The 15,005-nt window shown below is 47.2% G+C and overlaps 1 protein-coding gene across 1 annotated transcript in view; it reads left to right on the top strand.

The window, feature by feature from the left end:
- The window catches only part of LOC141117799 (NACHT, LRR and PYD domains-containing protein 3-like), a 318,488-nt gene that overhangs the window by 15,054 nt on the left and 288,429 nt on the right, over positions 1 to 15,005 (top strand). Inside the window, exon 2 of the mRNA XM_073610830.1 lies at positions 1,769 to 1,885. Coding sequence (XP_073466931.1) covers positions 1,825 to 1,885 — 61 coding nt within the window. The 5' untranslated portion in view covers positions 1,769 to 1,824. The remainder of the gene's footprint in view (positions 1 to 1,768; positions 1,886 to 15,005) is intronic.

Below are 15,005 nucleotides of genomic sequence, written 5' to 3'. Positions count from 1 at the left end.
GGGCGACGCATATCACCGCCGGGCGATCAGGGGGCTAAACCTTTATTCGGTAATAAACGGCGGGTGCCCTGACACTATAAAAAATAAACAAACTAACCAGCGTCACCCGTAACGGTTATACGGTGATCAGTGGTGAAAGGGTTAACTAGGGGGCAATCAAGGGGTTAAAACATTTATTAGGTAGTATATGGGGGTCCCTGTCACTATAAAACGCTGACGGCGAACCTAAATATTTACCTCACTAACTAGCGTCACCAGCGACACTAATACAGCGATCAGAAAAATGATCGCTTAGCGACACTGGCGATGGGGGGTGATCAAGGGGTTAAAACTTTATTAGGGGGGGTTAGGGGGGTATCCTAGACCTAAAGGGGGGTAATACTCACTGTCCCAACACTGTAACTGTCACAAACTGACACTATGCAGTAATCAGAAAAAAAAAAAAAAAAAAAACCTGCTGGTGTCAGTTTGTGACAGGGGGGGGGGGTGATTGGGGGGGGATCGGGGGGGCGATCGGGGGGGGATCGGGGTGTTTTGTATGCCTGGCATGTTCTACTGTGTGTGTAGTGTGTTGTGCACTTACATTGATGTCTTCTCCTCTCGGCGCTGGAACGGAATACCGAGCCGAGGGGAGATGACATCATTTCCTTTGCTGCTGTTTAGCATACAGCAGCAAAGGAGTGTTCCCATTGGCCGGCGGCGATCGCGAGGGGGGGGCCACGAACGGATGGCCTCCCCCTCATCTCGGATCGCCGGGGAACAGAACGGGACCGCTTCGGGCACCGGGGGGGGGTCCGATCGGACCCCCCACCCGCGAGAGGCAAATCACGTACATGTACGTGATTTTGCCTGCCCGTGCCGCCTTGCCGACGTAAATCGGCGTTAGGCGGTCCTTAAGTGGTTAATAAAATGGTATAAACAGAGCAAACGTAGTCAAAACATAGCCAGAGTTTGGTAACCAGGATGGGTAGTCAGAACAAGCCAGAGAAACAGGAGTCCAGAGACCAGCGAAGTCGGGTGCAGCAAACAGGATCAGGAACCAGAAGGAAAGTCAGCCAAGCAAAAGTCTTTCACAGGAAAACACAGCAGAGAGAGTCTGGATATGTTGACCAAGGCAAAGGCATAGAAGATCTGATCCAGTGAATTTATATAACCAGCAGCTCTAGCTGACAAGCAGGAAATGAAGACCAGGTGGGTCACTGTGGAAGGAAGAGTCTTTGGCAATTAACCGACAGCTGAGCACAGAGCTCTGAGAGGGAAGGGCTGAGCCCAGCCCCCACATGCCTTCTATCCATGGCCATCTTGTATCCAGTCCGTTGTTTCTCCAGCATCATCACCACTCAGGCTGTCACTTTGGATCTTGTGTCTCATTCACCTGGGCACCATCTATTTTTTATTTCAGTTTATTTCAATGAATGATGGGCCTGTGTGGGTGGAGCCAAGCTGATTTCAAAAAGTGACAGCTAGTATGAGGAACTAGGAGGAAAATGGGTGGAGCATGTTCCCAAAAGGTGAACTTATCCTTTAACAGATTGCAGGAGGATAATACCAGGGCAGATTCAGGTACTTGCACTGCTTTTATAAAAATACATTTAATAATGTATTCATTTTGAAAGAGTTGCAATAATTTGCATCAATTATATATGTATGGAGTTAGATAAAAGCTGCCTATGTGGCTCTAGGTCTTAGTTTTGTAAATATTGTTATAAAAAATAAAGAAATTTGGACAATATAGTAACCATTAGTGACAATGTATCTCTGTGTCTAGGTGTTCTGTGACATGACTGGGATTCAGATGTAGAAGAACTAAGACCGAGCAAAGAGATGGCGGGGAGATTGTCAACATCCTTCAAAAGATTGTTTAATAAAAGACCCAGGAGCTCCGGTAATCACTTTTTGTCTTTCATTCCTCCTATCAGTTTTAACAAAATATGACCAATTTTATGAAGCATCAAATACTGAATACGTCTATTCACCCATTTATGAACTTGTTATATATTTCCTGCAAGGTAATCTATATTTTTCAATTGCTATATATAATAGTTTACATAGATTATATCTACAGGGGTGCAATGAAATAAAAAAAAAACAAGATTTGAAGCCAGTATAGAACAGGCCAAACACAAGAGTACCGGAACTTTAAATATATCTTTGAGAACTAAACCGACACTAGAACTTGTATAAAAAAAGCAACATTTTATTACATTAAATATTTAAGACATAAACACTTCATTAGGTATACCATACAGTATAGAATTACAAGGATAAAAATTGGTACAGATCTGGAGTTCAGTTGATCAGCAATTGCATAGTAAGTTTATTTAGTCTACATGTGAAAAAATTAGAAAAATGAGAGCTGCAGCCTCTATCAATAAATTCACCCTAAGGTGAATCTAGAAGAAATGTGAAAAAGAGGGGATAGGTATGGCGCTGCTCTTATTAAGAGGTGACCTACAACCTCTAAATACTTGTGGGGTGTGTGTCACGGGTGCATTTAGTGCAAAAAGTGACAATAAAAGTGCAGGAAATAAATATTTGTATATTCACAAAAATCCACAAAAAAATCCTACTGTGTAAACTTCCTAACCACTTATACATAATACATATTGTTATGTTCAAACGAAAATAAAATAAAATAAAATAAACACAATCCTGTGCAAAACCTGCAATTCAAAGTGATATTTATGTGCAAAAAAATCCTACATATATTACTGGTATATATTGTTGCTGTGAAACTGGGTTCAGAAATATGCATATACCGTCCTTAAACCCTGGTGTATAAAAAAGGTCCAACAAAGTGACAATGTGCTCCTTCAAATTGTTCTGTGCTTCTTAGAAAACAGTGCCCCATAAGAAACGCACTCACTGCTATTATTCACTTCACAAGGAGGTATTTCACCTTCACAGTATGAGCCACTGTGCAGCCTGTGGAGTGGGAGGAAACTTCCTGTCCTGTGTTCTCCAAGTGCCTCCTTGTCTGCGATGTAAGTGGGCTCCTCACTGTTAACCTCTTAGATGTTGCCCACATGTAGAGAGGAAAGAGACTCCATAGTGTGATACCGTACAAATATCCATACATTTATTAATACTACTGATGGGTACTTACATTTAATAAAAATCATTAAAAGCGAAAACAGTATTTAAAAACAGGAAACCGGAGCGATCTGCGCTCCACAGCTTGAAACCGGAAGTGATGCAATGACACTGTATAGTCCCACCCTCCAGATGACGTCCCATTGATGAAACGCATAGGGCGGGACTATACAGCGTCATTGCATCACTTCCGGTTTCGAGCTGTGGAGCACAGATCACTCCAGTTTCCTGTTTTTAAATACTGTTTTCACTTTCAAATTTTTTATGAAATGTAAGTACCCATCAGTAGTATTAATACATGTTTGGATATTTGTACGGTTCTTGTTCTTGTAAGGATCTTGTTACCAACAGATTCCTCCTGGGCCCCCCCCCAAAACACCTTTAAGTCAAGCAGCAACGGGGGTGGCAGCAACACTGTTAGAATCCCTAATACTATTATTGTAGTTTTACTGCCATATAGGGAACTGTTTTGCTCTTACTGTTATACATGTTAATTAAGAATGTCACATATTATGACTTGTTTTCCTCTCTTCCCCTTGCGAACTTGCTAGCCTGCTCGGTAGTGACCCATCTACACATCCATATATCCTCAACTAACACTTTGGTCCACTGCCGCACAGAACAATCTCATCAATCACACCATTTCAACAACACTTACGTGGATATCCTCTCTCATCCCATCTACTTCATCCATTCCAACATCAACACAAAGCTCACAAATAAACCCAAGTACCCCTATACACAACGCTCAATGCCCAACCAACAAATGCCCAGGAATCCAATCCATTCCCCATCCTTGGTCTTACCCTACACCCGGAATCGGCCGCTCAACCATTAATACCCCACAATCGCCAACTATCAACTCTCAATCTGCCCCATATAAACCTCTACTTAAACACCTCTGACCTCACAGGTTTCGGAGACCCCATCCATCTCACGACCGTAACCAACCAACTCCTTACCCAGCGAACTCTGGTAGTTCTTGCTGACCTATCCGGAAACTACTACGCCTAAGGGTGAATTAGCTGGTCTTTTTTCACCTCCCGGATTTAACCCCATATAACTACCTACCCCCTCTCCTCACCCCCTTACCTCAACCACACCTAACCCCCGTCCCACCTACAGTTGTCCATCTCTCATTCCCCCCGGAACCTCACCACACACTCACCACACACTCACACCACAGCCACTGTTTTAACTAACTAGCTACCTACACCTATACCTACCCTTTCCACTCACAACACAAACAGATATGGCCCAACCTGGAAACTCAAGCACATCCTTGTCACTCAAGATAGCATCCCTGAATGCAAAAGGCCTCAACATACCGGAGAAGAGGTCACAAATTGTCACGTACCTGGTAGGTTGTGAGCCTGAAGTGCAGGAAAAGACCTCCCTTACAGCTCCCACTCCCGTTCCCCTGGAATGGAGACAGAGGGCCAGGAGTGAAGAGTGGTATGGGTGCCTGGCAGGATCAACAGTTGCTGAAAGTCCAGTAGTGGTGGCACCCTCTGAGGAGTAGACTGAGGACGGAGACTGGAGTGCAGGACTGGAACCAGGAACAACAGCAGGAGATAGCAGACCGGGAGCTGGACTGGAACACAGCAGAAGATAGCCTGGAACGCTGGACTGGAACACAGCAGAAGGTAGCCTGGAACGCCGGACTGGAACCAGGAACAACAGCAGGTAGTAGACTGGAACGCTGGACGGGAACCAGGAACAACAGCAGGTAGTAGACTGGAACGCTGGACTGGAACACAGCAGAAGGTAGCCTGGAACGCCGGACTGGAACCAGGAACAACAGCAGGTAGTAGACTGGAACGCTGGACTGGAACACAGCAGAGATAGCCTGGAACGCTGGACTGGAACCAGGAACAACAGCAGGTAGTAGACTGGAACGCTGGACTGGACACAGCAGAAGATAGCCTGGAACGCTGGGCTGGAACACAGCAGAAGGTAGCCTGGAACGCTGGACTGGAACCAGGAACAACAGCAGGTAATAGCAAACTGGAAGCTGGACTGGAACCAGGAACAACAGCAGGTAGCAGACTTGAAGCTGATGAACACAGCGGAGGGTCAACAAGCCGGTGGTCAGTAACGTTCGGACAGCAGAGGTACCAGGGGTAATACAGAGGGATGGTCAGGCAAGCCAAGAGAGTCTGGTGCAGGCAGATAGCAGGATCGTTAAACAGGAAGCCGGGTCGGATAACAGGAAACACAGATCAGATCAGGTAACACTCACAGAACGCTGTAGAGCAGACAGCAGGGATGGAGTGTGACAGGCAGGTTTAAATAGCCCGCCGGACACTAGCGGGAGTGCGCGCGTGCCTGTGCGTGACCGCACCCGTGAACGCGCGCGCATGCGCAATGGGACCCGTGGCCGGGTTCCCGTGCGCCTGGGACGCCGGTTACTGGCAGGATCTTCGTGACATTGCCCCCCCCAAGGGGCAGCCTCCGGATGCCCCTTTGAAAAAATCTCTCTGGATGAGCTGTTTTAAAGGCTTGTAACAGGTCTTCAGCATGAATATTATCCTCTGGTTCCCAAGAATTCTCCTCTGGGCCAAACCCCTTCCATTTTATTAAGAATTGGTTTTGATTACCTCTTTTCCTGTGGTCCATGATAGCCTCCACCTCGAATTCCTCTTCCCCATCTACCAGGATTGGATCAGGAGGATCCGTACTTCGACCTGGAAATGGGTTAGTAATAGATGGTTTAAGCAGGGACACGTGAAAAACTGGATGTACTTTTAGTGAATCCGGAAGTTCAAGTTCATATGCAACTTCATTAATTCTCCGTTTAACAGGGAATGGTCCAAGAAATTTGGGACCCAACTTCTTGGAAGGGCAGGCCAACCTAAGGTTTATGGTGGACAACCATACCTGATCCCCAGGTGCAAGTAAGAGCTCACCTCGCCTCTTTTTATCGAAGGTCGCTTTGTTGTACTCCTGGGTTCTGGTCATGGTGTCCTGTAAAACTTGGTTGTTAGAGGTAAAGAAATCCAATTTCTCCTGGACTGCGGGTACCGTGCATTCTGGAAGAGAATTTGGTAAAAATGAGGGATGGAAACCATAATTCGCAAAAAACGGAGTTTGCTTGATAGCAGAGTGAATGGAATTGTTATAAGCGAATTCAGCCAATGGTAAAACAGCAATCCAATTATCTTGGGCAAAAGAAGAAAAACAGCGCAAATATTGTTCGAGAGTCTGGTTTGTTCTTTCTGTTTGCCCATTAGTCTGGGGGTGATAAGCCGATGAAAACGAGAGTTCAATGTCCAAGGTCTTACACAAAGCCCTCCAGAATCGAGAGGTAAATTGTACCCCTCGATCTGAAACGATGTTAATTGGTACCCCATGGAGCCTGACAACCTCTTTAATGAATGCTTGTGCTGTTTCTGTAGCTGAGGGGGTACCCTTCATTGGGACAAAGTGCGCCATCTTCGACAACCGGTCCACTATGACAAAGATTGAAGTGAAGCCCCCGGCCGGGGGTAGTTCTACAATAAAATCTATCGAGAGCATTTTCCAGGGTCTATCAGGGACAGGCAAGGGTTTTAGTAGACCCCATGCCCTTGTCTTGTGCCCTTTGTTCCTAAGGCAGGTGGTACAGGACTCTACAAACTCCTTACAATCTTTGCGCAGCTGAGGCCACCAGAAGGTGCGCTGAACCAAATCAGTGGTCTTAGCCACACCAAAATGCCCAGCCAGCGCATGATCGTGACAGAGCTCTAGTACTGGAACTCGTAGTGTTTCAGGTATAAAGATCCTATTCTCATGCCACAATAACCCATCCTTAACCTGGAGTTCTGTCTTAATGGAAGATTCTATATCTGCGGAGGCCTGTTTAATCTGGGAAAGCAGGTTTCCCTGAAGTAGAAGAAAGTTCCCTGGAGACAAAATGGTGTCTGGAGGGGAAATCTCTTGAGGTTTATGGAACATCCTAGACAGGGCGTCTGGTTTGGTATTCTTGGAGCCGGGACGGTAAGTGACATGGAAGGAGAACCTGGAGAAAAAGAGAGCCCACCTGGCCTGACGTGGTTTCAACCTCTTTGCAGACCTCAAATACTCCAGGTTCTTATGATCTGTAAAGATTAGAACTGGATGAGCGGCACCCTCCAACAGATAGCGCCACTCCTCCAATGCTGACTTGATTGCCAACAACTCCCTGTCACCTACATCATAATTTCTCTCTGCCGTGGATAATTTACGAGAAAAGAAAGCCACAGGATGCAGCAGGGCCTTGGTTCCCTGTCTTTGGGATAATACTGCTCCTACAGCAATTTCAGATGCATCCACTTCTAGAATAAATGGCAGAGAGGAATCTGGGTGCTTCAGTACAGAGGCGGAGGTAAAAAGGCCCTTGAGAGTCTCAAAAGCCTTTTGAGCCTCGGCCGACCAATGGAAGCGTGTACCCTGTTTGGTAAGCTGTGTGATGGGTGCAATGATAGCTGAGAACCCCTTAATAAATTTGCGGTAAAAATTAGCGAATCCAACGAATCGCTGGATTCCTTTCTTATCAGTCGGGACTGGCCAATCTAGAACAGCCGTGACCTTCTGGGGGTCCATTTTAATGCCTTTACTGGAGATGACCAACCCTAAAAATGGAATACTTTCCTGTTCGAATTCACATTTTTCAGCCTTTGCATACAGACCGTGTTGTCGAAGTCGGCCCAATACACTCCTGACGTGCCTGCGATGGGATTCAAGGGAACAAGAGAAAATCAATATGTCATCTAAATAGACAATGACAAACAGGTCTAAAAAGTCACGTAACACATCGTTAATAAAGTATTGAAATGTGGCAGGGGCATTACACAGGCCGAAAGGCATCACGAGGTATTCAAAATGCCCATAACGGGTACGAAAAGCGGTCTTCCATTCGTCACCATCCCTGATACGAACTAAATTGTAGGCCCCACGGAGGTCAAGTTTGGTGAATATGGTAGCCGTCCCCAGTCTCTGAAACAACTCTGGTACTAAGGGGAGAGGGTACCGATTCTTCACAGTAATCTTGTTTAGTTCGCGGTAATCCACGCACGGCCTGAGAGTTTTATCTTTTTTCTGCACGAAGAAGATGCCTGCACCTGCGGGGGACGTGGATGGACGAATGAAGCCTCTCTTGAGGTTTTCATCAATGTATTCCTTCAATGCCCCTTGCTCCACTTCAGTCAGGGGGAATATTCTTCCAAAAGGAATTTCAGCACCAGGAAGCAACTCAATGGGACAGTCATAGGCCCGGTGAGGGGGTAACACCTCTGCCCTCTGTTTACTAAATACGTCCAGGAAATCATGATAGGCAGAAGGAATGGATTGAAGCAGACTAGGATCTGTATCTAGGCATAACAGAGTAGAGTTCTCCTGGATGTTCTGGGTTCTGCAAAACTGTTGGCAGTAAGTAGAAGAAAAGGTCACCTCACCCGTGATCCAATTTATGTCCGGATTGTGGGCCTGTAACCATGGCATGCCAAGTATTATGGGGAACAGAGGTGAAGCGATAATGTCCAGGCGCAGCTGTTCCTGATGCATGTTGGAAATGAGAACAGGTATTGGCATAGTCTCCTGGGTGACAGGTCCAGACTTGATAGCGGTTCCATCAGCTAGATGGATAGAAAGTCCATGAGCTTTAGGTGACAAGGGTATTTGGTGTTGGATGGCAAAACGAGAATCCATGAAACAGCTGCAAGCTCCTGAATCAATAATGGCGGTGACTTGTAGATCCTTCCCTGGAAGCTGTAGCAGAAGAGGCAGAGCAAGGTGAGTGGTATTTTTAACCAGGGATGTTACATAGTCAGTAGATAGGGATAAACACTTACGGATCTTGAGAGGACAGTTCCTGACGTAGTGCCTGGGTTCCCCACAATACAGGCACAAGTTATTTGCACGACGACGTTGTCGTTCCTCTGGGGTGAGCGAAGGTCGCAAAACACCCAGTTGCATTGGCTCAGGTAAGTTAAGCGTGGAGGTAGGTGGTGTTGATGATGGGTGATGTGGAACCTTAGGGGTAACCCAAGTTGGACGAGAAGACCCCATAGCTCTCTCCAACCTGCGTTCTCGTAGGCGTCGATCGATCTGAATAGCTAGATCGATTAAAGCATTTAAAGTCTGTGGTGTACCCACCCTGGCCAGTTCATCCTTCAGAGGATCAGAAAGTCCCAACCGAAATTGATAACGGAGAGCCGCATCGTTCCAGTTAGTATCCGCACTCCACTTCCTGAATTCAGCCACATAATCCTCTGCTGCTCTGCGACCTTGTTGCAGGGTGTGTAGAGCCGCTTCTGCAGTTACAGATAGCTGGGGGTCATCATATAGCTGGCCTAGTGCGGCAAAGAAAGTGGAGAGGTTGGTCAGAGATATGTCTTTTTGCTCTAGGAGGCGATGGGCCCAGGTTTGGGGGTCACCAGAGAGCAGAGAAATCACGTAGCCCACCTTTGTAGCCTCCAGGGAAAAGGTACGTGGCTGAAGAGCAAAAAATAGTTCGCAAGAATTGCGGAAGGCTCTGAACTTATGGCGATTTCCAAAGAAACGTTCAGGTGTGGGAACCTTAGGTTCCGGAGGGAGCATTACCACCGTTGAGGAAGGCCCAACTGAAGGAGCGGGAGCAGAGGAAGCTCCCTGGGCCCCAATGGGATTAGACAGGGTTAGCACTCGTTCCTCCAGTCTGGTGTATCCTTGTTGCAGACTTTTGACTGCTTCAGTCAATCCTGCCAGGTGTGCACAGAGTTCCTCCATGGGAGATGTTCCCTGCTCAGGCTCAGACATGGCTGTCTGCTACTGTCACGTACCTGGTAGGTTGTGAGCCTGAAGTGCAGGAAAAGACCTCCCTTACAGCTCCCACTCCCGTTCCCCTGGAATGGAGACAGAGGGCCAGGAGTGAAGAGTGGTATGGGTGCCTGGCAGGATCAACAGTTGCTGAAAGTCCAGTAGTGGTGGCACCCTCTGAGGAGTAGACTGAGGACGGAGACTGGAGTGCAGGACTGGAACCAGGAACAACAGCAGGAGATAGCAGACCGGGAGCTGGACTGGAACACAGCAGAAGATAGCCTGGAACGCTGGACTGGAACACAGCAGAAGGTAGCCTGGAACGCCGGACTGGAACCAGGAACAACAGCAGGTAGTAGACTGGAACGCTGGACGGGAACCAGGAACAACAGCAGGTAGTAGACTGGAACGCTGGACTGGAACACAGCAGAAGGTAGCCTGGAACGCCGGACTGGAACCAGGAACAACAGCAGGTAGTAGACTGGAACGCTGGACTGGAACACAGCAGAGATAGCCTGGAACGCTGGACTGGAACCAGGAACAACAGCAGGTAGTAGACTGGAACGCTGGACTGGACACAGCAGAAGATAGCCTGGAACGCTGGGCTGGAACACAGCAGAAGGTAGCCTGGAACGCTGGACTGGAACCAGGAACAACAGCAGGTAATAGCAAACTGGAAGCTGGACTGGAACCAGGAACAACAGCAGGTAGCAGACTTGAAGCTGATGAACACAGCGGAGGGTCAACAAGCCGGTGGTCAGTAACGTTCGGACAGCAGAGGTACCAGGGGTAATACAGAGGGATGGTCAGGCAAGCCAAGAGAGTCTGGTGCAGGCAGATAGCAGGATCGTTAAACAGGAAGCCGGGTCGGATAACAGGAAACACAGATCAGATCAGGTAACACTCACAGAACGCTGTAGAGCAGACAGCAGGGATGGAGTGTGACAGGCAGGTTTAAATAGCCCGCCGGACACTAGCGGGAGTGCGCGCGTGCCTGTGCGTGACCGCACCCGTGAACGCGCGCGCATGCGCAATGGGACCCGTGGCCGGGTTCCCGTGCGCCTGGGACGCCGGTTACTGGCAGGATCTTCGTGACACAAATCCTAGCCAATATGCACTCTATGAGGGCTGATGTTATATTTCTACAAGAGACCCACTTCAAAGCCAAAGCAATACCTAAGATAGCAAATTACCACTTTCCCCACGCATATCACTCCACCTCCCCCACATCTAAAAATAAAGGTACATCCATTTTAGTATCAAAAAATCTCCCCCTTTAAATCTCAGATACTCTAGCTGATGAACAAGGGCGCTACATTTTCATTAAAGGCAAACTATGGGATAAACCTATCACTCTAGCTAACATCTACAGCCCTAACACATCACAAGTCCCTTTCTTCCAAAGCATTACCTGCCTGCTGACCTCCTTCCACACGGGCATTCTGATTATGGGAGGAGACTTCAATGTTCCTCTGGACCCTCTCACAGACACCCCTACTGGTGCATCCCACCTTCCGTACAACGCCCTACGCCAAATAAAACTTTCACTCCAAGAACTCGCCCTACATGACACGTGGAGAACCCTATACCCCCTCGACAAGGACTACACATTCTTCTCAGCCCCCCACAACAAATATTCTCGCCTTGACTATCTTTTCCTTAGCCAACCAGATTTACCGTTTTTATCTAAAGCAACAATAGAACCGATGTTCAGCTCAGACCACCACCCAATTACACTATGCCTAACCTTCCCAGAACATACCCACTCATCCAAAATTTGGAGACTAGACTCAAATCTCCTGACTGACAAAGAAAGAGTCACTAACCTACGTACCAATATTTCTGACTATTTCCATGACAATGACACCCCTGACACATCACTCTTTACTCAATGGGAGGCGCATAAATGCGTTATACGGGGAAGACTGATTTCTCTTGCTTCTGCCCTAAAACGAGACAAACAGAAACTAGTCAGAAATCTCTTCACTAAAATACAAACACTGGTACGCCCAGTATCACAGGTGGGGGGGGCGTGACCGGATGGGCGGGTGCGTGTTGGGCTGCGGCATGGAGTGAGTGAGATCAAGGACGCTGTGTGCTCTATCCCACCTCCGCTCCCCTCTCCCTCGGACATATGGACGGCATACCTGACGATCTCTAGGTGCTGCTCGTACCCGAGGGCTCGGTGCCTCACCACTTCTCCCGCTTCTCCCGCTAAGATCCTTCGGTTTCTAAATGGGCAGTGAACACTGAAGAAACTCCCGGGAGTGACATCATCCCCTGCACGCTGCTGCGAGGCATTTGGCAAGCGGCTCTCATTTCTCCATCTCCATGCTAGTCATGGAACAGAAGACTTCTAGAGCTGGTACAGTATGGGGACACTAGTATGGTAACCAGATGCTGTTTAAAAATTACAGACAACCTTTGGATCAGATCAACTCCTGGTAATGTGACATCTGTGCATTAACATAAGTTATCTATGAGTGTCAGTGCTTTGCTTTGCTTGCTATATGCGTAGTATAAAGTTTGGGAGCAGATTGAACTAATACAGAAAGCAAAGTACTTTTTTTTTCTTTCTGGTGCTGAGACTGGCTTGGGATCAGGGGCAGCGGGGGAATCCTAGGGTGTCCTTAAGAACATACTAATCCTTCCATCTTCAGGTGGTGTCACTATAAACTCGCCAAAGCCCTGGAGATCTTCAGCAGCCGCAAGGAGAGAGGCTTAGGTGTGGGTCGGGATACTCTGCGTATAAACCCTACCCACCATATATTGCTGGTGACTGCCTTAGCGGCATTTAACCAATCTTTGCAATTTACGGTGTAGTGGGGGGCAGCACTAATTACTGACGCAGCTGGGGAGCATATGGGTGGAGGGAGCTGCCTCACGCCGGCCACCCTAAAGTGCTGTGGTGCACCCTCTGTTTGGGTTCTCTTCTTCCTTACTGTTCTGTTGGAACATCAACGGAAACTAAATTATTATTAAAGAGTATATGATGCAGAACCTACGCTCCTCTAAAGACAAAAACCCGCAGCTCACTGCAGCAGCGTCAGCAGCAGCGAAACTGGAGCAATATGCCCATACCCCCGCTCTGACCCCTCCAAAAAAGGGGTCACAGTTGAAAATACAACAGGGGGGCATCAGATAGGAAAAGCCAGGGTCAGCCTCATTCACAGTCTTCCAGCACTGCGTCAGCTACTCAGTCATCTAAAACACATAGTAATAAAGGACCGGGGCCAAGTGAACAAAACATAAATTTAAATGTGGAGGCAATAAATGCCCCAAATCTGCCCCCGGAGAAAGAGCCAACCTTAACGGATGTATTTATGGCAGTAGGGGTGTGTAATGACTCACTCAAGGAACTCTGTGTACAGATGAAGGGAGTTAAAGCAGACCCACTACTGGTCAGACAAGACCTACAGAAAACTGCAGAGAGAACAACAGCCCTGGAAGAAAGAGTCAGCGGGCTAGAAGACGACGTATCCCCACTAATTAAAGGAATAAAATGGATGAAGGAACAGATATCCAAGCAGGCCTCCAAATTGGATGAGATGGAGAATAGGAGTCGAAGAGATAATGTGAGTCTGGTGGGACTACCTGAAAAAAAGCGAGGGTGCCAACCCGATCAAGTTCCTAGAAAAATGGCTGGGGGATCTATTTGGGAAAGAATCATTTTCAGCCTCATTCGCTATCATAAGAGCCCATAGGATCCCCTTTAGGGCACCGCCGGAGGGGGGTCACCCTAGACCCCTACTCCTGAGGTTTCTTAACTATAAGGATAAAGTGATGTTGCTCCGGAAAATAAGGGAGGTAGGGGAGGTTTTCTTTAAGGGCGTGAGGGTATCATTCTATTCTGACTTTTCACCAGACCTGCAGAGGCGCAGAGCAGAGTTTATCCAGGCAAAGCGCAATCTGCAAAAATTTAAGATGTCATATGCTCTTCTCTACCCAGCAAGGCTGCGGGTAACAGCCCTGGGGGGAACTCTGTTTTTTGACTCTCCAGTGGGGGTTGAGAAGTGGCTTGAAGATAGTAGAGAAAAAATTGTAAGCTCCACCTAGAGGGTCAGGAGAGGTGTAATAGGCTTGTGATACAATAGGTTATTGGGAGGTATATGGGATTTATGTCTGTTTTGTCTTTTTTTTTTTTTTTTAATCTCACTCTTACCTGCCCCCCGCTGGTGTTCTTTGCTAATTGGGGGATGGGGGGGGATGGGTGCACACAGATGTTCGTATGCGGGGAGGTGAATGGGAAGAGAATATAGGTGTAAAAGTGTGGTGTTAGTAGATGAGTTAACGGTCATGGTAAACCCCCGGGGGGTTCACCTAGATAGGTGGGAGCTGGGCGGGAAAAGGTAGGGGTGGGAGGGGGGGAGGGAGGGTAGGTAATTTGGGCAAATCACTGATTGTAAGCATATACACTATTGGAAACCACCCTGGATGGTTCCAGGTTTTCACTTATGGATTTTTTAACTTTTAAAACTTGCACATATAAGCACACTCTGCGGCAAATTCTTATTTAAGGTTGGGTTGACATTGACATGTTGAGCACGTGGGTTCGAGCGTATAGTGTATAGGTAGAAGAGACACAGAAACTACTAGGGGAAAAATTAATGTTGAGTGGAGGGGTGGAAAAATTTCATTTTGTAAAGAAATTGGTTTTACACAGTGGCACTAGTCAGGGCAGCTTATGTTTCTCAGTAGCCTGATACAAGCTAAAACTCTAAAAATAGGATCCTGGAATGTCAGGGGACTGGGGGCACCACTCAAAAAGCTGGCAGTGTTCTCTACGATGGAGAGGTGCGGGGCAGATCTGGTCTGTCTGCAGGAAACTCACCTAACCAAGGATACAATTCAGCATCTACAGATGAAAACATTTCAACATCAATTCCACTCGGTTCACTCCTCCTTTAGCAGGGGGGTGAGTATCTTGGTGAAAGCTGGGGTGAAATTTTCCTGCAGACAGTCCAGTATAGATGAATTGGGTAGATATATTTTTCTATTCTGCACCATTGATTGTGTTACGTACGTGGTGGCAAACATATATATTTCTCCGCCCTTCAATCTGGATGTTTTGCTCAAATTGAACAAATTTTTGTTAGATAAAAAAGGGGTGCCGATTATAGCAGTAGGGGATTTTAATGAGATTCTAGATAGAAGGT

This window comes from Aquarana catesbeiana, linkage group LG13 (assembly GCF_042186555.1).
Source record: "Aquarana catesbeiana isolate 2022-GZ linkage group LG13, ASM4218655v1, whole genome shotgun sequence".
Classification (NCBI taxonomy): Eukaryota; Metazoa; Chordata; class Amphibia; order Anura; family Ranidae; genus Aquarana; species Aquarana catesbeiana.
This window is presented reverse-complemented; position numbering and strand designations above follow the sequence as displayed.